General features: G+C 36.5%; 1 protein-coding gene across 1 annotated transcript in view; it reads left to right on the top strand.

The window, feature by feature from the left end:
* The window catches only part of LRP1B (LDL receptor related protein 1B), a 470,895-nt gene that overhangs the window by 266,865 nt on the left and 180,195 nt on the right, over nucleotides 1–23,835 (top strand). The window contains exons 16-22 of the mRNA XM_042779456.1: nucleotides 2,081–2,206; nucleotides 3,919–4,035; nucleotides 7,082–7,162; nucleotides 8,449–8,616; nucleotides 10,317–10,499; nucleotides 16,836–17,036; nucleotides 18,407–18,652. Coding sequence (XP_042635390.1) covers nucleotides 2,081–2,206; nucleotides 3,919–4,035; nucleotides 7,082–7,162; nucleotides 8,449–8,616; nucleotides 10,317–10,499; nucleotides 16,836–17,036; nucleotides 18,407–18,652 — 1,122 coding nt within the window. The remainder of the gene's footprint in view (nucleotides 1–2,080; nucleotides 2,207–3,918; nucleotides 4,036–7,081; nucleotides 7,163–8,448; nucleotides 8,617–10,316; nucleotides 10,500–16,835; nucleotides 17,037–18,406; nucleotides 18,653–23,835) is intronic.

The raw sequence follows: 23,835 nt of genomic DNA, 5'->3' as shown, positions 1-23,835 counted from the left end.
TTCTTGTCTTGTTTTGTTTTTCTGTTCTGCTTTCTGTTGTGGTTTTCTTGTGCACTTTTTTTGTTTGTTTGTTTGTTTTTCCTTGGTATATTATAACAGGTTTTTAGATTTAATTTCCCTTTTCTGAAGTGGTTCTAGGGGTTGGATGTCCAAAACTGGGTGTGTGTATTTCTGCTGGCCTTAGTGAAGCATGTTAGGCTAAGAGAATGTGTTTGTGAAGATTAGATTATTCATTCTTGGGTAAATCTTGCCTGCCTGACATGGGTCTGATTCTGCTGATACAAACTGACCTTGTGATCCTCTGTAATGCCATATGGCTGTATATTGGCCAGTTTTGGATTTGTTTTGTTTAATTGTGTTTTGGTTTTTTTTAAACAGCATTTATGGTTTTTGTAGCTCTGTGTAGTAGCCATTGCTGATTTCAGTAATAGTTTTAAAGATATTTTCCTAGTTCTGAATTGTAGTGCTTAGTCTCATTTTGTTTTGAAACCAGCATTTCTTGCACTTAATTTAAGGAGCTCAACTAATGAAGACAGTGAGAAGGAAAATCTTTCAGCAGATTTGACTTGATTGTCATTTAAATGAGTGTAAGGAAGATCAGTGCATTGATCAAAGCTTTTAATTCTCTGAGGATTTATACAAATAGAAATGAAATCATAACCTGGTCTTAAACGTGAATGTGATCTATAATTTACATGGCCAGTGTGATAAAATTGATCTCTTCTCAGCAGTTGTCATAGTAACCCCAATAGTTCTTTATGAGTTTGAAATATTTGCAATTATGGATAGAATACACAGGTGTTGCTAAATACATATGAACAAAATCTTAATGACCATTTAAAGACATATTTATGTCAAGTTTTAAAGTCAAATTAAAAAAAAAAAAAAAGAAAGAAAAAAGTCTTCAACTTATGATTTTATTATTTGGATGCTTCCAGTTCCTAGACACATAGCAAACTTTGGAAGTAGGAAATTTGGAACACCTTTCTGCTCAGATTAATAATTAATCTCTGCTTCCTGTGCCTGTGCACCCTGCACACAGACCAGGGTTCATGTTCTATTGGCATCACCCTCGTGCTCTGCCGTCTTCAATTGCAAGAATTGGCAGAAAGGTCAAAGATAAAAGCTACTGAAATGTCAAGGATAAGCCTGCAAGACATCCTTTCATTTTAAATACCCTTTGTTTCCAGATGTATGTTAAACTTTAAAAAAGAGACTGTGGATGGCTGAGCAGGTGAAAAATAGCTGGAGATTATTTTTAACCCAGCATTTGAAACCGTGTGCAGTTTATTGTTCTTGTCTAGATGTAGAGGAGCAAATCTGCTAATAATAGATGTCATTAGCATGAAAGAAGCAGAGCATAAACACTTACTACAGTTGCAAGAGCAGCCCAATAGTTACTACATAAATTCTGTGCATTCAACTTCATCCTTTCCATGAGCAGGGCAGCCAGCAAAAACATGTTTGAGATATTCCTTGTTCACTCCTGAATACCAGATCTTTTTTGTTGTTAGTTTTACATTGTGTTGCATATTTCACTTTTTGACACCTACAATTTCATGGTGAGTAAACAGCAGATCTATATGTGGCCATTGACAGTAATGTGCCTCATTTTAGAAGCATTTTATGACCTGCCCAAATCCCTGCTCACTGTGGTATCGTATTTTGGATCTGCACTTAGCAGCTTGCATCTGTTCCCTTTGGTGTTTTCCTTTGTTTATATGCACTTTAGTTTGCAGATCTCATCACACTGCCCAAATGTGATCAAGAATATGTTTCCTTAAAGAAACAACACTATAAAACGCTGCTAACTTTTATCACCTAATAGAAGAGGATCTCCATATTGGCATCTGTACTAAATATTGTTTAATTTAAGATTGAAGCACTGCAATGTTTGTAATTGGCTGGTTTGCTGAACAATCTTTATGTCATGGTCCTCATACATACAGGATAACCACATCAATTGCATCACTAGGGAACAGCATTTTATGTGTTCTTTTCACAGATTTAACAGCTGTTTTTCTCAGATTATTTTCTTAAGTGAAAAAAAAACCCCACCTGTCTTTTTTTTTCTCCACAGTCAATCATAGCTGTCCTGATGATCAATTCAAGTGCCAAAATAATCGCTGTATTCCCAAGAGGTGGCTTTGTGATGGAGCTAATGATTGTGGGAATAATGAAGACGAATCAAATAAAACTTGTGCAGGTAAAAATTCTACTTGGTTGTGCAAACAAATTCTTTAACTTCAGTTCCCTGAATGGTTCAGGACTGATTTGAAATGAATTGAGCCAGGCTCCTACTAGTAATCTGATTATTGATGTTTAAAATGAATTCCGATTTTGATGCCACTAAGGCTGGAATGCAAATTATATTTTGCTTAATCCATGTGCTTGGCTGTGCTTTCCAAAGTTATTCAGCTCTTAATCTCTCCATATGGAACGACTGTCAAAGCAATGCTCAGGTACAAACTTTGAGGTACAAATCTTTTTTGGCAGTTAGAACTTTTTTTATTAATGTGCTGTGATGGGTGTCATGTCACCAGTAAATTTTATTTTATGCTGATTTAGTTTATGCATAATTAGTTATTCAGTTTCCACTCAGTGCCGTCAAATTCTTTTCATTTCAGAGCTATTAACTGGAGAGTGGGTTTTTAAGCAAATAGCAAGATGAGGGTTGTACTGATTCCACTGTAGTAAATAATGGAATTCCCAATCTGCCCTTTGCTAGTGTGGAAATGATGTTTAGTGCACGTTGTCAGACACTCTAAACAAGCATTAAATCTCAAATATGCAACATACCAGCCATCAATAATGATGGGTGTTGTGAACTGAAGTGCAGTGCAAGACAACACACATTGTGTATTAAAATATTCCCTGTTGCCTTACTGCCTTGGTATTCTTTGATATCCAACTGTTTGTTTGTAGGTGAGAGTCTCATTTGAAGACCATTTTTTTCAACCTCGTGTCATTGGCAATGGATGAAATTTTGTATTCTTGTTTTTCCATTTATTCCTGCAGTGGCAAACACAGTTAATGTTTAAAAAATTACTTCTTTGAAATATTTTAAACCTTTTTGTTTTGGACCACTTCTCTGAAGAAAGAGGAAAATGGTATTTGAAAATAATAAATAAAGAAATAATCTTTCAGTTACTGGGGATTTTGACATATCAACCATTCTTTTAAAGTGTAGAATAACAACCAAGTGAATTCTAAAAGCTTGAAATTGGGATCAAAATCTGTGTTGCTATCACTGGCTTTGTTATGGGTTCAATTTTTAAATAAACAAAATTATACATAATGACAGTTTTCTATGTTAGCTTTTTAGTGACATTTTACTATTCATCAGCTTTCAAAGTAATTTCTGTAGCTACATAGCACAAATTCTTTTAGTGATCCATATTTCTTCAGGAGAAAGACATGCATTGATTCCTTTAATGGATGATGACAGTTAAGTATTTGCAAAGGCAGGGATTTTAAGAAAAGGGAGGCCAGGCACATCACACACAGGCTCTCCCATTTCCCTGTGTGAATACAAAATTCACAAGATCATTGTTCATGGTGCGGAATACAGGTTGTTATTATTCCAACTGGTGGGCATTTTTATGCCCTGATTTTTGTTTACTTCAAGCATTAGCGCATATTAATTCTCTTCTTCGCAGTTATATCTAGAATTTCATGTTCTTTTATGAGGAAGAAACCACTAAGAATTGCACACAGCAGAGGTGGAACACAGCCCTGCAGATGAGCTCAGTTTTCTCTGAAATCAAAGGTGAATGGTGTTTATTCAGAGCAGGGGAAAGGTGCAGCAAACCAGGAGATTCCCTCCAGCCCTGCAGCTTCTAAAATCAGACACCCACCAAGAGACCTAAGGGATCCAGTCCATTGCCCTGGTATTTTTGGAGTGTTTTGTCTTGACAGCAAGAACGTGTCAGGTTAATCAGTTTTCTTGTGGGAACGGACGGTGCATTCCAACGTCATGGCTGTGTGACAGGGAGGATGACTGTGGAGATGGAACTGATGAAATGACATCCTGTGGTAAGTGGATTTTTCTTTTGTGGGGGGAGGAAAAGTGAAATTCTTCTGTATCATATAAAACATATTGGGATGTCTCTTCATGTCAACTGAAATTATAATACTACTTCTGAAATGGCAAATAGAATTTGTTTGGTTGATAAATAAACCCAAAGCAAATGCAGCATTTTCTATTTAATGAGTTTTTAACTACAATACCAAATATGCAGATCAATCAAGACTTTTTTAATTTACAGCCCATTATCAAATGTTGTCACCCTCAAAAATTATTCTTTATCTCTGTCACATACCTCTCCACATGGGCCCCTCAGCTTATTCTAGATGTCAATAAAACCAGCCTGTTTCAAGCCTCAACAGAAGTATATTTGATCTTGCATTTTTTAGGAAAAAAAAATATATTTCTGGGTTCTATCATGAGAGAGCATCAGCAGCTGTGCTGACTGCTGTTTGCTGAGATACTGCAGAGAGGGGTGTGCTCTCTGTAATCAGCTGCTTCCAAACAATTAAGGATTTTAATAGTCATTTGTTTTGCAGGGCACTGGTAACTGCTGTGAGTCTGAGAGCACAAGGGTCAATGAGCTGTCTGCAGATGCAGAATCACAGAATGTGATGTATTGCAGTGCAGAATCACAGGATGGTTTGGGTTGGAAAGAACCTTAAAGACCATTTTGTACCACCCGCTAGACCAGAGCTTCATCCAAACTGGCACTGAACTCTCGCAGGGATGACTGAAGTCTTTACACAAATAAAAATAACAATAGGTAGACTTCTAATTGCCTTGCTTCAAATCAAGGAAGTTGAGTTGTGTACAGGGGTAGGATGAGTGACCAGGGAACTTGTATTCTGCAATCTCTAAAATTCTAACTCTCTGTTTAATGGCACAGCACTGACTCTCAGTACTAGAACAGTTTCTCTGCCTTCACCTCATGTTCTTGGGCACATCAGCCACACACAGATGTTACTGACACCTTTGGAAATCCTTCCCATGAGCTTTGTTCAGTATCCTCTCAGCTAACCTGGAATAATTCTTCAGACCTTTTAAGCAGGATTTATGTCAATGGCTGTTTTTCTGTGTAGCCGAACTTGACATGTTTCATGGTTTAGCACCTTGTTTTGTTATCCTCAAACACTGTGGCTGTGCAAATATGTCTCATATTTCATTTTTCCTCCTGCCCTACAATTTGATCACTAATGGGCATGCTAATGGCATTTACTTGCATGTTCTGTTGACTGGGACATATTTCCTTCTATGAAGCAGTTTAAAACTCTTGTATCCGTAAGGACATAAATGAGATTGGTGTGTGCACTGTGGAGAGACTTCACAGCTCAAGAGTCACCTTCCTTGGTGTCTGTGTCTGCAGGGCAGTCAGACAGGGCTGGGTGTGGATGTTCATCTCTTTTCTGCAGGATGTGCATCTCTTTTCTGTGAAGTAGGAAAGGACCATAGGGACAATGAGGGAAGTGCTGTGTGTCCTCTAGGTTGTGAGCAGGAGCTGTGGCTAATGGTGAAAGTGGGGGCAAGCTCTGGAGATGCTACAAAACATTCTTGGAAAGGCTGTGGTGGGCTGGGAATTGTGAGCTGGCTGCTGCTGGTGGTGCTGAGGGTAATCACATTTCATTTTAATCAGTTTCTGTCCCTCTGTATAGGTGTACATAAAGAAAATTAAGTCATTGAGGCATTCATGTATGGAAAAGAGGAAAATTATGTTTAATGAATAAGTTAAATTTGTGGAAAAATTATTTGAAAAAGCAAAATTAAAAGTTGCTTTCAGCTTTGCTTGGAGCATATGGGGTGTATATTGTGCCTAAGCACTACTGCAGTTGCATGCTTCCTTTTTTTTTTTTTTTTTCAGAAGAGATTTTTTTTGTCACTGTAATGTTTTTGTGTAACAAAAAAGCCAAAAAAATAAACAAAAACCCAAAACAACAAAACCCCTAAACTAACAAACCCAAAACAAACAAATAAAAACCAAAACCAAACAAACAAAAGAACTTTCTAAAGTCACTAACAAAGTGTTGTCATCAATGGTAGCTTTTCTTCCCACCCTTTTCTACTTTGAAGCAGGATAATAACCTCTGCTCAATTAAGTTCTTGGTCTTCTCTATTTAATTTTTAAATAAAAATTTATATATTCCTTTAATCTACTATTTGATGCAGCTGGTTTGGTTTAGTGTTTCATGAGAGGGTGACTCTTTTTAGCCAAAACTTTGTGAGTTCCAGTAAAAACAGTCATTTCAGTTCTCATCCTAAGAAAGTTTTTATATTTATATAACATGTTTTAAAAATTTAGAAAAACTCCTCATTATTTTCCAGAGTGTTTAGCAAGTTAATAACAAATGCACACATCTACCTATGTCATTGGCATTAGAAGAAAAAGAGGTCTGAAAAAATTCAGACTATATTTAAGTTACTCTATTCAGAAGCATATTGGATATTTATAGAAACAAATATGTGTGATGATGGTTTTTTTTGTGAATAATATTGTCTTAGATTTCTTCTGCTTTACTGGAATGCTGGGAGGAAATGCTTGTGAAGACTGACATTTTAATTTTGGATTTTATTATGCCAGTGTAGAGTAACTTTATTTCTTGGTTGTTCTTTAACTTGGTCCTTAACCTTGCTATTTTATAGTGCTCTGTTTCCTGTGTCTTACTGGCAGTGCTGCTGCAATTGCAGAGCCCTTTGTAAACAAGCACATGGAAAATAGAGTTTGTATCAGTCATCAAGCTATGGTTAGTCTTACATGTTGGCATGGTCAGTGGGAAAACCAGCCCTGGTATGATGGGAATATAGCACCAGGCATTTGTCACAGAGTAATGAATTTCATGGCCCATGTTGATGAAAAGTAGAGTTTGGACAGTATTTACAGTTTAAGGCTATTTTATCTTTTATTTTTGGTGCCTTTTCTCCTCTCTGGATTAAATACCTGGGAGGTGCAACTGTTTGCTACAACACACTTATGTGATTTATGCATATGGGAAGGTGGCAGAATATTACTGGAGAGTATGTTATGTTAAATAGTTTGGGTTTTTTTTAATGCTTTCACAGAGTTCCCAACATGTGAGCCACTAACTCAGTTTATCTGCAGAAATGGAAGATGCATTAGCAGCAAATGGCTCTGTGATTCAGGCAAGTATTGAGTCCTCTATATCTGAAATGAGTATGAGGGATATCACATAAATATTGCTTTGATGGTCTTTTTTCCGAGATTCATATTGTCCATTTGGCTTCTAAGTGGTCAGAGAATAAATAAAGCATTTTTAAATAACTGACTTGACCTAGAAATTAGCCACACTGAAGGTTCAGATAAGGAATGAGGGATTGGATATTGTAATGGGTACAAATACTACATCATGTAGAATGAAGTATTGTGATTCATTACTAAAAAAAAAAAAAAAAAAAAAAAAAAGAAGCAAAGCTATTACTTATGAAAGTATTTTCTATTCTTAGAAAACAACAGGGTTTCAGTGACCAATAGATCTGAATTTTTGCTTTCTGTGGACAAGTTCAGTTAAATAAATAGCAGCCCTGAAGAGTGAAGGCCAGCAAGACTTTGCAATGTATTTAGTTCTTTTGGCTGGAAGAACTATATATATTTGTATATTTCAAATACATGTTTGAATGTTAAAATGAATCTCCTTCAAGAGCTTGTGGTGTGGGAATGATGCTGCTCCAGTCCTAATAGCACTGGTTGGTCCAAAGCATTTGACATTTCTATAATTTTATTTGTCTGACAGGTATTTTTAGCTGTAAATGGACAAATTCCCAAAATTATCACAGTGTGCTGATGAATTTCTGTGCGTGGAGACCATTTAGAGTGTACCTAACATATTTATCTCCTTGCTCCCTTGATGGCCACGATCAAATTACAGGAATTGCCTGAAGACTGTTGTAATGACTCCAACATTAGAGTAATGAGAAACTGCAGTCCATGATTATTTATGTGCTTTCTGCACTTTGTACTCTTGTAAACACATGCAAACAAAGTTTAATACTATTGAAAAGAAATTCACCAGGTTTTCAGTTTGGTTTGTATGAAGCTGTTTGTGTCTGTGATTTACTATCTTCGGTGATCACAGAGAATAAAGTAAACTGACTGTGTTTGAAAAGCTGTGTAGTTACACAGAGCTAAAGACATTAAGAAAATCTACAGGATTGCCATGATTGCTGGTGTTTCTTAATAACTGAGTAAGGGGTTAGACTATCCAAAATGACAGAGTTGAGTGCTGTTGGTAAATAAGATTCAAGACATTATGCTATTAGAAATAATTTGATGCCTGTGGGCAGAAAACATGCTACTTTATTTACTGGATTTTTCTTTTTTCTCTTACTTTTTTCAAAATTATTTTCTATCCTTACATATTTTGTTCAGATATTTTATGTTTTAAAATATTGTAAAACATTGCTGTTTGCAGATGACGACTGTGGGGATGGCAGTGATGAGCTGGGCTGTGTCCACTCGTGCTCTGCTGATCAGTTCAGGTGTCAGAATGGCAGATGTATCCCAGGCCACTGGGCATGTGATGGTGACAATGACTGTGGAGACTTCAGTGATGAAACCAAAACAAACTGCAGCAGGGAAGGTTAGATTTTATTTTATTTTTTTTTTCCTTCCAAGTTTTTAATACTTAGGAACACAGAGAATAATTTGTTATAAATACCTGACCTTCAGCCAATGGAGAAAGAGAAGATGCTTTTAACCTTGGTAAAGGATGGAATGGGAAATGCATCAGGTGCAATGTGATAACACAGAAGTGTATCATGAAGAGGAATGCATTTGAAAACAGAATGGGTATTACAGTGAGATAAGTTTTATAGTTTTATTTCAGTGAATTATTCTAGGTGTGGTGTTTGTCACTGCAGAGATGTGTGCTGTCTAGGTGAAGAGACAGTAAGAAGCATTCTTTAAGTTATTGATATTTTCTGGTGTTTTTTCATGCTTTGGAACAGTATTACTCTCATTTTTGTGTGATGCAAGTCTTTGTGGTTTTTTTTTTAACATAGAAGCATTTTAACAAACTACAGCCCTATTTAAATGCTCTATGTTGCATTTATTTGAGTGAAGAGAGAAGGAGAGGATGCTTATGGCAAAGGATAAAGAATAAACAGATCAGAACGAGGGAATATCTTTCATATTTGTCTCCTAATGTTTTTCTCTAAAACAAAGTAATTTTACACAATGTTATTGGTCGCTTTTCATAACTTTATATTCTAAATCTAGTTGGATATCTCATACAAATACATGAATTATCAGGATGACAGCATAAGTGAAGTCTTTAATTTTATGTACTCACAAAAACAATTTTTATCTATCTCTATCAAAATGATTAGTCTGGAACTGAACAACCCACTTTTATCCCTGTTCATTTCCATTTTGAATCTTAAAGCCTTCCTCTACCCTTTTATGATAGAATACAAGAATGTAGACTATGTAAGAAAGAGAAACAACAAAGCAATGTTAAATAAAATAAAATGTATATTTATAAACAGTGCTCTAAGAATTGATTCAAATGATGCTTTTTTGGTACAAGCAGGAATGTATAAGTATGCCATTACTTTAAAGCTCATGTTCTTGTCGTTAGTATGTTATTAAATGACAGAAATACAGTTGTAATAGTTTGGGAAAAGAAAAGCAAGAATAAAATTGAAAAGGCCATAAGCTAGAAAGTGCTTAGAGAATTATGTATGTGATGAATAATTAAAATCTCCCAGTAATGACTGTTTGAAGCAGTCAGCACTGATTCCAGGGCTGCACTGAGTGAAGCTCCTTTGCTGTGGAGTCTGGGACAGCCCCAGCTGCTGTGCCAGTGCTGGAACATAAAAACCAGGCAGGTGTGGGGGTCTTGTCAGAGCAGAGCTGTGACCTTGCAGGTTTTGTGCATCAGGAGATGGACCTTGCTGGGTAAAACAGGAGAACGAGGAAGGATGAGGAAATCCAGCTTGAGAATGAAGCACAGGGTTTGCAAAACACAAGGGAAACTTCATCAGCCTTGCTCCTCCTTATACCTCCAAACTCCTTCCTGTCTGACACATGTGAAAAAAGGAAATGAAAATTGGTATTGAGCATGTGGTGGAGGAGGAGTGAAGGAAGTGAAGAGTGTGAGAAAGAATTTGTCTGAAGTTTGTGTTGGAGTGATGAGTTATGGGATGGAATAGGGCATTTGTACCTCGGGACTCATTTTGGCTTGGGTTAGGAAGAGGATTCTAAGTCAGTGTAGACTTGGAATAGAAAAAAAAAGACTCACATGAGCAAATTCCTCAATGTAATTCTTATTTTTCTAAGAAACTCCCTCTCCTGGAAGGTGCAGTGGGAGGGAATTTCAGTGCAGTCCTGACGGGAACTGCGTTCCTGAGCTGTGGCGCTGCGATGGAGAAAAGGACTGCGAAGATGGCAGCGATGAGAAAGGCTGCAATGGAACTCTGAGAGTGTGTGATGAGAAAACAAAGTTCTCCTGCAAGAGCACCGGTAGGTGCTTGCAGATTTTCCTCTCATTTGCTCTGTGTGTGTCTGTGTGTTTGTGCTGTTTGATCACATATTTACTCTTTAACTAATGCTTTTAATGCTTAATACAAATAAGGTGAGGTTACTCATTGTAAATATTATTGATTTACATGCCCTGTTTTCTGATTTACAATATGAAATGGATGAGTTTTGAGATTACTTAAAGCTGAAACCAGTCTCTATGACAGTACATCACACCACATACTTATATAAAGCATTTAATAGTACTCCAAAGTTCTGTTTTTTTCTTCTATTTCCCCTTTTTGGCTCTAGAAGTAAGATGAATAAAATGGTATAAAATGCCTTGAATACTTTGAAGATTGCAACTACAGCACTGGAAATTTGAAGTGCAGCATTGGAAGAAAAAAACGTTCTTTGATTATGTTTAAATCAATGTTTTTTCTCCAAGTATACTTCACTAAAGGATGTGATAAGAATGTGGCAATCATTGCAAGAGGATATGCAATGATATAAGCAATTATGTTTAGATGGAACCTTTTTTTAAGGGGAAGTCCAGTTAAGGAAGAAATTAATATATGTCAGCACAGTATTAATATTTTTTGTGATTTCTTTCAAAGTTTTGTGGGATATTAGGGATAAAATAACTTTCACAGCAATATTTAATGAAGACTGTAAGAAGCAGGGTATTGGCAATTACAAATATTGAAGGAATGGAGAACCCATTCTAATGCTTGTGTTACAGCTAAGCACAACAAATGTGTCAGAGGAGTTGTGTGATCTCTGTCCAAAAGTATCTTGCTGTTACTTGGATTTTAAAGTTATAAAAAATGTGATGTGTTGAAAAAGAAATATGCAATACCGAATTGTGTCTAAATAAAGTATTTTCTTTTTTGTTCTTACTATTTCCCTGAAGACACGTAGAATACGTAGCTGTTAAATAAAACACTTTCTATGAGTAAAAATAGATTATTCACTTCCAACAGAGTGTTCTGTTTCCTGAAACTGATTGATAGAAGCCCTGATACAGGAAATAGCACCAGGAGCAAGTGTATTTCCTAGTGCTAAATGGGGAAAAGCTAACACCATCCAAGTGGCCAAAGCAGAATTGTTAGGGGCAAGAAAGGTGAATAAATCTCAATAGACAAGGTTTATTTTCATTAGCTGCATTTGGAAAGCTAATGAGATAAGATAGGTTAGAGGCAGCGTGGAGTACAAGATGAAGTGCAGATTTTAGTTATTGGGCTTTACTCCTTTCAGAAAAACTTGCTTTTTAGGCTGGGCTTTGGTTCCTTACTTGTCCTGAATGATTCTCGAGACAGAGAATGGAAACTTCTTTCTGGTGGTAAACTATGATTTTCCAAATACAGCTACCATAATAACAGGAAATAGCAAGGATTTAAATTCAGAATAATTGTCTGAATGAGTTGTCTTTTCAAAAGAGAATTAGAGCCCCATTTCAAAGTCCACAGTCCAAGCTACATTCCCTCATTATGTACTTCCCTATGTTTGTAGTTATGTTGAAGAAGGGCACTGTCTCAGTTTACAGGATGAAAGGTTCTCTGGCTGCCACACAAAAATACAGCAAAAACAAAAATGTCCATTAAATTTGCTAAATTCAAGGATATATGGCTTTGATTTGAAGGAAAATGCAATCATGCATTTGTTGTGTGGAAACACCACTGGAGCCACCAGTCATGACAGTCATAATTTTCTCTTTTGCAATATTCCTTTCTCCTGGAAGGAGCAAAACTGCTGTTCTGGAGGAGGCATGCATTAATGTAGCAGAAAACAGCAAATTTTTGTTTAGCTACTTTTCCATTTGTTTAATGTGGTTTGGACAAAAGAGTAATAATGGGTTTATGAGAAATAGTTACTGGAATGTTTCAGAAGAAATGTAATTTTTTCTGTGCATGATTCTAAAGAAATAATGTTGTCTGGCTTGCACTTTTATGGCAGTTGTTCTGATGAGGAGCCCTGGCTAATTGTCCCCTTGGAGATTGATGCTGGGTGGTGACATCTGATACAGAATGGGATGGGTCTGTGCAGGAACGTGGGCATGGAGGGAGCTGAAACGGCCAGTTCTTGGGGAGGGAGATGGCAGCTGGTGAGAATAGCAATAGTGAGATGGTCCTGCCCATTTTTTGCTTATTTATTTTCATTTTATGTCCCTTAATAGTAGCTGCAGGACCTTTCCTTACTGTGGCTTTTGTGGCTGTGGTTAATGTGTCACACAGGGATGAGGGCCAAGCTACCAAACCAGAATTTGTCAGCATTCAGCCAAAAGGGATTTTTCTGCTCACAGGGACGGTGATCTCAAGAACCCATTGTACCCAGCTCCTTTGAAAATATTCAGTTAACAATCTGCAATGGGGGTGTTCCATATCCTGTATGGATGGCATTTTGTCATTTGCCTCCAGTAGTTGAACATTTTATTCCTAACAAGTCATCTGACTCCTTTGGATATTGAGTGACCTGTGCCATATGGGTCCCTAAAAGCATTATTTGTTGAATAAACAAATACTTTTTTTCTTTTTCCCTTGCATATCTTCAATTTTGTTTTCTGTTTTTACACCTTTATTATTTTTCTTGGTCTCACTGGAACTGTCCAGCCTGGGCAGCCCTTGAACTGCTGTATCCAAAGTCAGCCAAAATGCTGCAGGGTACTTGAGCTACCAGATTTCAGAATTGCTTTTCTAATTTTTTTTCAAAACCATCCCATGTTTGTTTGTAGTTATGTGTGATGAAAAAATACCCTAGAGGTTGCAGAGCAGTAGGATGTGAGAAGCAGTCTTTACCTGATTGAGATTGACTACTCTTGGGCTGCTGCTAGCCAATTATTTTTTGGTTTTAAATTAGATTAGATTAGATTCTTTTAAATTAGACTAGATGAATTTAAACTGTACAAAGATCCAACTTTCTATTTTAAATTCTGATTCTGTTCTCTAAAAATTATTACAGGCATGTACTTCAGCTCAATTTTATGTACTACATAAATTTATCCTTTTTATTCCATCTCCCTACTTTTCAGTTAGAGGTGCTACACCAAGAGCAGAATCTGTGCAATCTCACTTAAAATGTCATCTAATTACTCTAATGATCATAATAAAGTACTTCTGTGAAGGCAAATGCAAAAGAGCCGTGAATACTTCAGTTTAGTAAGCAGTACATCTGAGCTGTAACATTTTTATTTGTCATACTTACTGTTCTTTGTATTTTTTCAAGCAGCAGTTGATGGTATCCTACCATTTTTGATGCTATTCTGTGGATTATTTTTTAATACTTTTTAATTTTTTTCCCTTACATGTAATAATATATTAGAGGGGAAAAAAGGATTTTGAGGAAGAAGTAGTATTGATTTGGAATGGAAAATAAGGATGTACATAGAGGAAATCAAGTCAATGGGTGCTGATCACAGTGATGCTGGAAGAATATAACAGCAAATATAACTGGTGCTGTCTGGGTGGGGATTGTCAGAGTCCAGATTAGATTTGTGACCTAAGAAGCTGGTGCTGAGGAAGGCTGGGAAGAAAAGGGTTTCCAGAAACGTGATGAGGAAATTGGTAGGATTTTTGTCCTTAGGGCATGACCACATGTCTTTCTGTGGTGCCTGCTCTCTTCTTTAGGTCTGTCTGTTTGTTTTCTTTTTCTTTTTTATTTTTCCTCCTGTCTCATCTGCTTTCTACTAAAATCTTTAAATTGAGAAATGACTACATTTTGGAAACAATGTGATTCAATCTGACACCCATGTGTGTTTTACATGACAAGTGAGATCACTGACCATCACAACGTTTTGTTAGATGTGTCAGATTGGAACATTCTGTAATGTGCATGGGACTGAGATTGGGTCCATTCTCTAATTCAGGAAGGTGTTATTTACAGCTTTAGGAGTATGAATTAGCTGTAAGAGGAAAGAGCAAAATTAATGCTTCACCAAAGTAATTTTCCTATGGTTGAAGATGTAATCAGTGAAAAAATCTGTGTTCAGTGTCCTGACAAAGACTGAGGGGTGTATAAATAGTTAAATCTGTTGATAATAGTTGCAGGAAATAAAAAATTGGAGCAGCTTTGGGTCAGGCTTTCCCACATAGTTGCTGCTCAGGCCTTCTGTTTCACTGTGTTAGACAAAAGATCTGTGGAAAAGGGCAGCTACAGCTACTGAGGCAATTAATTTATGATGGAATTTTACTAAAGAGTTCCTGGAAACCAGAAGTGTGAGTTTCACTAAGGGGCAATAAAGAAAAAAATACTTCAGTGAATTTTAAGTAATGATTTCAAGACAGTCATAATATTTCATTAAGTCCATCTCTTTAGATTCTTGGCAAAGATTAATTCCTTGAAAGTATATTCTACTTAAGAACATGTCATATCTATCATAATGAAATATGAATCTTTCATTATAAAACATATCTTCACTAAGGTACAAGAAAGGCAGGGAAACTGATTTTCTCTGTAAACATTTGAATGCATAAAAGATTAAAGTAACAGATTAGGAGCTCTACTGGAAGCAACCTCAATTTACTTTGGGTTATGGTTGGTTTGGTTGATGTTGATATTTTCCATTAGCTTGCATTCTACTGCTGTGTTATAGCAATATATAAAATCAATGATCATTCAGGATAATAAAGAATTGGGACACATTTTTGAAACACTTGTGATTGTGTGTAATGATAAGCTGCATACATATCATGCATACAATTTTGTTTCCTGGTGTCTGTGCAGTTCTGTCTTTTGAATATGGGATATTTGGGACTTTGGCTGCTAAAGAAAATGGTGGAAGCTTTTCATTCTAATTGCCACCCCTCCCTGTTTGTTTTCAAGCTGATTTTGCACTGGGAAAATGATGTTCTGTTGTTTAAACCCCACATTCAGTGTAATATGATCCTGAAGTTTCACTTCTTGCTTTTTTTCACCAGAAGTGGAAACAGTCTCACATTTTCACATTTTCTTCCTGAGTGCTGCAGAATCATGGGGTTTTGTTTGGGTTATTTTGTTTTTTGGGGTTTTTTTTGGGTTTTTTTTTTTGGTTGGTTGGTTGGTTGGTTGTTTTTTTTTTTTTTTTCCCCAGTGTTCTTGTTTCACTGTATTTTATCCCCTTGACTTTCTGTGAGGACATCAGCATTTTTTGCATCAAAAGAAGACTAAAATGTCAAACCAAATGCACTAAACCAATCTTCAACAAACGTGTCCTTTTAAGAAAATAGAAACCTGATATTGTATAAGCTGGGAAGGGTGGACAGGCACTTGTGTCAGTTCATGCTGAGCAAGTTTGAAATTAGGGGTCTCAGACTTTGCCAGTCAGTGCCTGGGCATCCACCAGAATTGCTGTCAGTGGAACTAAACAATCCCAGTGTCTTTTTTCTCATTTCAACTTATTTGCTCTGCATAAGTAATTCATGGGTAAAAAAATAAAAATTTGTAGTTCAGCTTCATTATCTGTGGTTCTATCTGTTCTCTCTATATAAAATACATATATAAAATAAAGTACATGACATTTCTGTTCTGTCTTGGTGTAATCAAAATTTACAGCTAAACTCTCCTGGCTGTAGGTAGCAAGTAGAGAAATAGGCTGGGACAGGAGCACACACACACCTGTAAGTGTCAGCACTCACAATCTTGGCTCTTTTCATTAAAATTCCTGGTTTTGTTGATTCTATTTTAATACTTGCATGATTTAAAATTTAAAACCCTTTTTCTAATCAAGAGGGTTTCTTGTATCTCTAAACACTGATGGTCATCACAAATTCCTTTCCCCCCTTTTGAGACCTGATCTGAACACTAGCTTGACAAAACTGAAGTCATTTAAGAAATTTCATGTGCTGTAGTAATTTCACCTAAAAGCTGATTATTTATCTGACATCACTGGGGAATGGATTGTGTCTACTTCCTAGAAGGATTTTTGCTTTGCAAACCCGTGCTAATTAAAAGTCATATATTGAAAAATTTCTCCCATGGAGGGCTGTTGCAGAAGAAGATAAAACAAGAGAGATGATAAAAAGCAGAAATTAAATTTATTAGAAAATTTTAGTATTTTTTAGTGTATTTAACAGATTTTGAGGTTGTGTCCTGCCTGCGTGCAGTTTTGTTCAGCACACAAATGAGTAGGATTGGTGTTTGGAAAATTAGATTGTCAAAAGTGCTGTGGATGATACTTCAGAGTATAAGTGCAAGTTGGATTCTTTCTGCTCATCAAAGAGGAAAGAAGTACTAATAGAAAAGAATAATTAAATAAATAAATAAAAGAGAGAAAAAAAATCTGTCTATTGCTTTGAAGGTTTTTTTTTTCCTCCTAAAGTTTGCTTCCAGTCTGATTTCCTGTGTTTATTGTCTCTTTTCCCCAAGGGAGATGCATTAGCAAAGCGTGGCTATGTGATGGCGATATTGATTGTGAGGATCAGTCTGATGAGGATAATTGCGAGGGCTATTTGTGTGGACCACCAAAATACCCTTGTGCTAATGATACCTCCATCTGCCTACAGCCTGAGAAGCTCTGCAATGGGAGAAGAGATTGTCCTGATGGATCTGATGAAGGCGATCTTTGTGGTACTTCTTTTAGACACCTTTTTCTGATTGCTCATGATACTGGCTGTTGTGAGATCTCCTGCTGAGGAAAAGGGTCTTGTACTGAAATTCTAGCACTAGAGCCAATGTGAGGGGTTTTGTTTCGTTAAAGTCATACTGAGTTTATGCTAGAAGTTTTAGTTTTCTTCAAAGAAGGCAAAGCAGATAAGCCTTTCCTTTTCAAACCCTTGGAAATATTCCTGGAGGTAAACAACTTAAAGGGCAACAATGGGTAGGAAAGGACTTCAGCTCATTTACAGTTCTGTCCAACCACAAAATTTTGAGTTCAAACCATAGAATAGTTTGGCTTGGAAGGCACCTTAGAGATCAGCTGCTCCTGCTTAGGCAGGGACACTTCTGTTAGATCAGGCTGCTCCAAGTCCTTTCCAAGCTGTCCTTGGACACTTCCAGGGATGGGGCAGCCACAGGTTCTCTGGGCAACCTGTGCTGGGACCTCCCCACCCTCAAAGTCAAAAATTCCTTCCCAATGTCAAATCTAACTTTTCCTCTGTCAGTTTGAAGCCATTCCCCCTTGTCCTGTCCCTCCATCCCTTGTCCCCAGGCCCTCTCCAGCTCTCCTGGAGCCCCTTTAGGCCCTGGAAAGGACTCTCAGGTCTCCCTGGAGCCTTCTCTTCTCCAGGTGAGCACCCCCAGCTCTCAGTCTGTTTACAGAGCAGAACTGCTCCAGCCCTCAGAGCATTTTCATGGCTTTCCCTGTACTTGCTCCAAAATATCCCCATCCTCCTCATGTGCAACCCAGGGCACATTTGGCTTTCTGGGCTGCAAACTCGCATTTCCAGGTTGTGTTGTGCTTCTTATCCACTGACACCCCCACTGCCTCCCCCTCAGGGCTGCTCCCAATCCATCATTTCCCCTGTATTTGTGCTGGTGACTGCCCTGACTCAGTGCAGCTCCTGATTTTTGGCCTTGTGAACTTCAGGCTGTTTGCACAAGCTCATTTTCCAGCCTGGCAAGGTCCCTCTGGATGGCATCTTTTCCCTGCTGCATCACTCACACAGCTCTGTCTCATCAGAAACTGCTGAGGGTGCCCTCAATCCCACTGTCCATGTCACCAACAAAGGCTTTAAACAGTGACAATCCCAACACTGACTGAGAAGGATCACCACTTGGACATGGAGCTATGCTAAAATCTTGAAAGGCTGCTGCAATAAAGCTACCAGAAGAATAGTTACACACTAAATAATTATAAAACAAGTATAGAAATCTAGCTGATAAATATAAAATTTTGTTTGCCCATCTGGGAGGCCTTTGTAGGTGTGTTAGCTGACTTTACCATATACAACATAACTGAAAGTTATTTTTTTAATTACTGTTTTTCCATGTTATTTCAGATGAATGTTCACTTAACAATGGTGGGTGTAGCCATCAGTGTTCTGTGGTTCCTGGAGGAAGGATTGTGTGCTCCTGCCCTGCAGGATTCAATCTCACTACAGACAACAAAACTTGTGAGATTATGGATTTCTGCACCAAGCACCTGAAGTGCAGCCAAGTTTGTGAACAGCATAAAAATACTGTCAAGTGCTCATGTTATGAAGGCTGGAAGCTCAGTAAGGATGGGGAGAGTTGTGTTAGTACTGGTAAGTTGAAATTTGGTGCATGTTCAATATTCAGGATGTTAATAACTGATGGCCATTTAATTTACTGAGAGCATTTTTTTTTTTTTTTTCCTATATAAGAAATACAAGCTGGGATTGTCCAAATGTGGGGTTGATTGAAATCCAAGGACTCATTAAAACTGTCCCTATTCTTGATGTACAAAGGGGTATTGAAATATTAGGCTGTTGCTAACCTAAGAATGCTAATACTAGATGTTTTTAGGAATGTTAATGTGGTATAATTCTGAAATTGTTTGAACTTTTATACAGTTTTTCATGTACAGTTAATATGCATGGAAATATATGTATATACACAATATAATTTTACATTCCATACATTTTGCTATGTATTTTTAAGAAATGTATCAATCATTATATTGATCAGTATTGGTTGAGGTTCAGAAGATTGATTTTGAATGTGCAATTATATGCTGCCTGTTAGAATTAAATATTTAAGCTGTTCACCTAAGGCATTCTCACTAATCAAGGTGAAAACCAGCACGAGCCAAAGCAGGAGAAGGGAATGTATTCCCTTCATTGTTCACTGTTAACGAGTACTGAAGCATCTTTTGGAAACCATGTTAGGAGTTGTTCAGGTGCAGTGTTGTGTGTAAAACAGAAACATGCATGTGCAATATAAACTGTTATCACACCTTTATCTCCCTGGTAGGGACTTAAAAATAGTATTGAGTTTGCTTTCTAGACTTTCATAATTCAGTTTTCTTTGATTCATTATTCTTAATTTTATTCTATACTATCTCTATTTCATAGAGAATAGAATGATATGATATGATATTCTTTCGTATCTTTTTGCAACTCTGAACAGAAATATCTTCAACATTTTTCTTTTGCTTATATGGGTATTTCACAATTCAGTCTATATTGTTAGGATATTCTTTATTTATTCTTACACTGCAATGATTGCTGTTAAAGTTCTTGCTTTATGGCAGTGCTTTGGTCTGGTTCTCAATGATTTTTGATCAATCTGATTTGCTGTATTATGGACACTTCCAGTAACTGAAAAAAGTGCATTCTTACTCGGTTAGAGAAATGAGAGGATTAAAAAGAATTTAAAACAGTGTTAGCAACTCATATGAGGAAAGCTTGAAACAAACCTTAAGCTAAATCAAGTAGAAATGTCCAATATTTTGAAACTAAATGGAGAAAAAAGTAAAGTATATTCACTTGTGTTGTAAAATGAGAAAAGTGAGACTACAATTGTTCGGGTTTCTTAAGCCCATGAGATATTTCTGCTTAATGTTTACTGGTACTGGTGAGAATCTGAAGTTACAAATTGATTTCTCCAGATTTTTTTCAAAGAATGTAGTAGTAAATATATGATCTGAGACCTGTGATGGCAGCTGATATAAAGAAAAATGATACCTTTCTTTACAAACTGGAATGATACTACCTTAATGCCATCAAAGCTGTGACAAAATTATTCCATATTAAATATGACAGGTGCTTTTAGAGGCACAAATCATCTTGGCCCTTTTTGGTTTATTTAATTCAAAAGACATGGGAAGTTCTCTGGAGGACAGATCCTCTGAGGCTTCAGTTGTTGACTGTGTGAAGGGCATTTTAAGAAAGTGAGAACAATTTTGGTTTCTTTTGTGAATCTGTGAGACTCAAAATGTCGCCATCATTTAAGTCTCTGGGCATGAGATCTTGCATGAACTTAGAATGAAGAAAAAACTTTTATATAATACTATTGCAAATACAGTTCAAAGTGACCTTATGAAGATAAGCTGTCCCCCAAATGCCAAACTACTATTTCAATAATTTCACTTGTTATGAAGTAATTCTTAGAACAGCCCTAGTGGTTTAAGATGCCTTGCACCAGGAGTAGGTGTGTACTCTATTAGAACAGTAATTTATTATCTATTTTCCAGAAGAAAAAATAAATTACTCAGAAGAAAATGAGAATGATCCCCTTTAGCCTTTTTTTTTCTGTCTGAAATAGCATTTTCCTATGCATAAGAAGCATTTCACAAGTACACAGCAATAACATGTAAAGTTAGTATGCAATACATTTTCAGAATATGGTGAAAACATTTATTTGTGAGCTCATTAGAATGGGAATATGAGTGCTGAAAATGCAGGAATTATGTGATTCTAACTTTTTTCCCTGATTGAATTTCACTATGAAAGAAAGTGTGTTTGTCAGAGGAAACTAATGAATTGCCAGAGAAATGTAACGAGTTACAGAATAATAAGTAAATAGAACTAAAATGCTTGAATTGAGCAGACCTTCTCTTTCAAGTTTCTTTTTCAAAGCCTTTTTTAGTCTCCTCTGTGATATCTCATTTCTACTTGTCTTCATTTCTTGAGGGTTTTAAATGTTGTCTCTTTTCTCCTCCAGACTTTTTTCCCTTTCCATGTCTTGTTTTCATCTCGTTTGATTGTTGCTGTTCTGGCATTGTTACATTACTGACTTCCCGAACATTAAATGTTTCCTTTAGATTTAAATTTGTATTGATTGAACGAAGAGTGTGCTACAGAGCTCCATTATTCAGAGAGAAAGTCAATACAAATTATAGGTTTTCATATATGTGCTCCTGGTTTCTCTTGGAACACATTTCAAAATAAGTTGTGCTGGTGTATTGCACTTCCTCTTTTAAATGCTAATAAGCATTCAGAAAAAGGAAAAAAAAAGGTACTATTCTTTAAAGATATTTAAATTTCATGTTTACATTCAACCTTTCAGACTTTGGTATAATAAATGTTAGATGAGCTCAGAACGAGTTTAAAACTGACTGTCAGTCTTTTGTAAGCAGTGGAAATTCTTGTGTCACTTCAGATAGATAGATAGATAGATCCTTTAAAAAAAAAAAAAGAAAAGGAAGATTATGTGTCTTTCTGTTTGATCTCATCTGGTTTGAAACTCAATTCTGTTATAATTTCCAGACACCTTTCAATACTAAAATGGAGAGAGGGATAGTCCAAAATAGTCCAATCCTCTCTGAGCTGTGTCAAACTTTTAATGAAAGATTTTTTCAGAATTTTTATGAAGTTATTGTTTTTCTTTGAAGTAATTTTCATAAAAGCATAGTGTAGATTGCTTGCTGTGCTGCTGTTGTTGCAGTAAGCTTCAATCAAACAATTAGGTTAAGTCAGAATTTTTCCTAAGAAAGAATTTTAAATTTAACCCACTGAAAAATACGAGGCATTATTCTTGATGGAGTCTTTTTTGATGGGATTGTTTAGGCAGTTTTCTTCTAGCAGAGATTTTTTTAATAGCTTTTCATGTAATTTGTACTTTTTTTGCTTCATATATTTTATATCCTAATCTTTGTGGTAAAAAAAAAAATTGAGGCATTTATGAAACCATGAAGTGCAGAAATGTATGATTTTTCTAAACAAATTGATAACAGTTAATTTTCCTGAAAGTTTTAAAGAATCTAGGAAAACTACCATTATATCAATTTGAGACTTTACAGAGAGGTTTTTAGTAATTTGCAGAAGAAAAAGCATTTGGTCTCAATTTCTCGAAGATTAATCTGGAAAGAAACATCAAATTTTGGGTTTATTGGATGATGGATGGGGTTTTTTTATTTTTGTTTATTTGTTTTTAGGTTTTTGGGGGGTTTTGGGGTTTTTTTGTTTGTTTGTTTGTTTTTGAGGTTTTTTTGCATTTTGTTTTTGTTTGCTTTTTTTTATTATTTGATTGAGCCAGTAATGTAGCTGATTTTTTAGAACCATTGGATAACCAGGTTGGAAGGAAGATCAAAGCCTGGCTACCACTGCTGCTGTTTTTCTGCTTTCCAAGACCTTCAGGACACCTTCAGTGCTAAACTCCAAGTTTCCCAGGGGTGAAATGTTTTGTTGACTCACTCTCCTGAAGATTTTTGTTTTTCTGGTCTTTCTTGGTTTTCCTGGTCCAGTTTAAGCCTTTAATCCCTGCCCTACTTGTTATTTATACAGAAAACAGGATTTTTTCCATTTTCAATTCATAAGCCTTTTATGTCTTAAGGGAATTTAATGTGCTTCCACTCATCTTCTTATTCCGTTTTTTTAGACTAAGCAGTTCCAGATTGTTTGTTCTTCCCTTGCAGGCCATGATTTCTAGACCTCCTGGAACACCTGCTCTTTTTCTCTATTATTTCTGTATTGATTCACACTCTTCTTCAAAAGCTGTGTTCAGAGGAGGGTAGTGTTGCAGCTTGTTGTCAGCCAGGTTTAGGGTTTTGTAATGTTTATTTAAATTGTAAATCCTGTCAAGATCCCATTGAACTTTAATCCTTTTCATAAAGATAATTTGCATCATAGGTTATTTATCTTAAACTCTATTTCCTCTGCTTTGAATGAAAAATCCAATCCAACATAGCACACATTTATTGTTTCTTTTTCTCCCATTGTGTTGTTAATTACTGAGAAATACAAAATAAGCTACTGGTGAGGATTATGACTTGTGCTCTTATGCACTGGAATTGCCAAAAAACCCCCACAGAAGCCTCCTGCATAATAGCTGCCAATTTATTAGAATTTGGGAAGTGCCATTAAAGTGTGTCTCAAGTTCAGATAACTGGTGCTTGTGAAACAACTGCTAATGTCAGTGATCCTGTTCTGCACTTTATTTAATTATTTGACCACTTCAGAGCTTTGAAAAATTTGCTTTGCAGAAAGTCACTCATTGCTTTGACAAATAGCAGGGTCATTTGGAAAGTTCAAGGCAGATTGTGAACAAGTGCTTCAAGAGCAGAAGCACAGCTCTGCTGAGGGCCCTGATTAGCCTAAAACACCACAGATAATTCAGTGTGTGTGTGCAGTGGGGACCAGGAGAAGGGGAGCTGCAGCAGGAAGTGAACAGTGAAGTGTTCAAGTGAGCGAGCAAGAGCCAAACTGGGTTTTTTCAGAGAGTCTCAGGAGCCTTGAGAACAGGAGTTCCTATTGCCATAAACTGCCAATAATCATTTGCATAAATAAATTGAATTGTATGGAAAGCAAACCTCCCAGCATAATCTGTGTTTCACTCTGGGAGAGGGAACTCAAGAGTGTTTTGGGGGGAACAACTACATCCCCACAGAGAAGTATTGCTGTGAAAAAATATCAAAGTGGACATACTGATTTGATTCAACAGTTTATAGAATCCAATTTTTTGTCTTTCTTTTTTGCATTATTAACACAGTTACTTGCTTGAAAAACCTTTTCTAATCTATGTAAGA

The sequence above is a fragment of the Catharus ustulatus genome, chromosome 7 (assembly GCF_009819885.2).
Source record: "Catharus ustulatus isolate bCatUst1 chromosome 7, bCatUst1.pri.v2, whole genome shotgun sequence".
Taxonomy (NCBI): Eukaryota; Metazoa; Chordata; class Aves; order Passeriformes; family Turdidae; genus Catharus; species Catharus ustulatus.
Note: the sequence above shows the minus strand (reverse complement) of the source record. Positions and strands in the feature narration are given on the sequence as shown.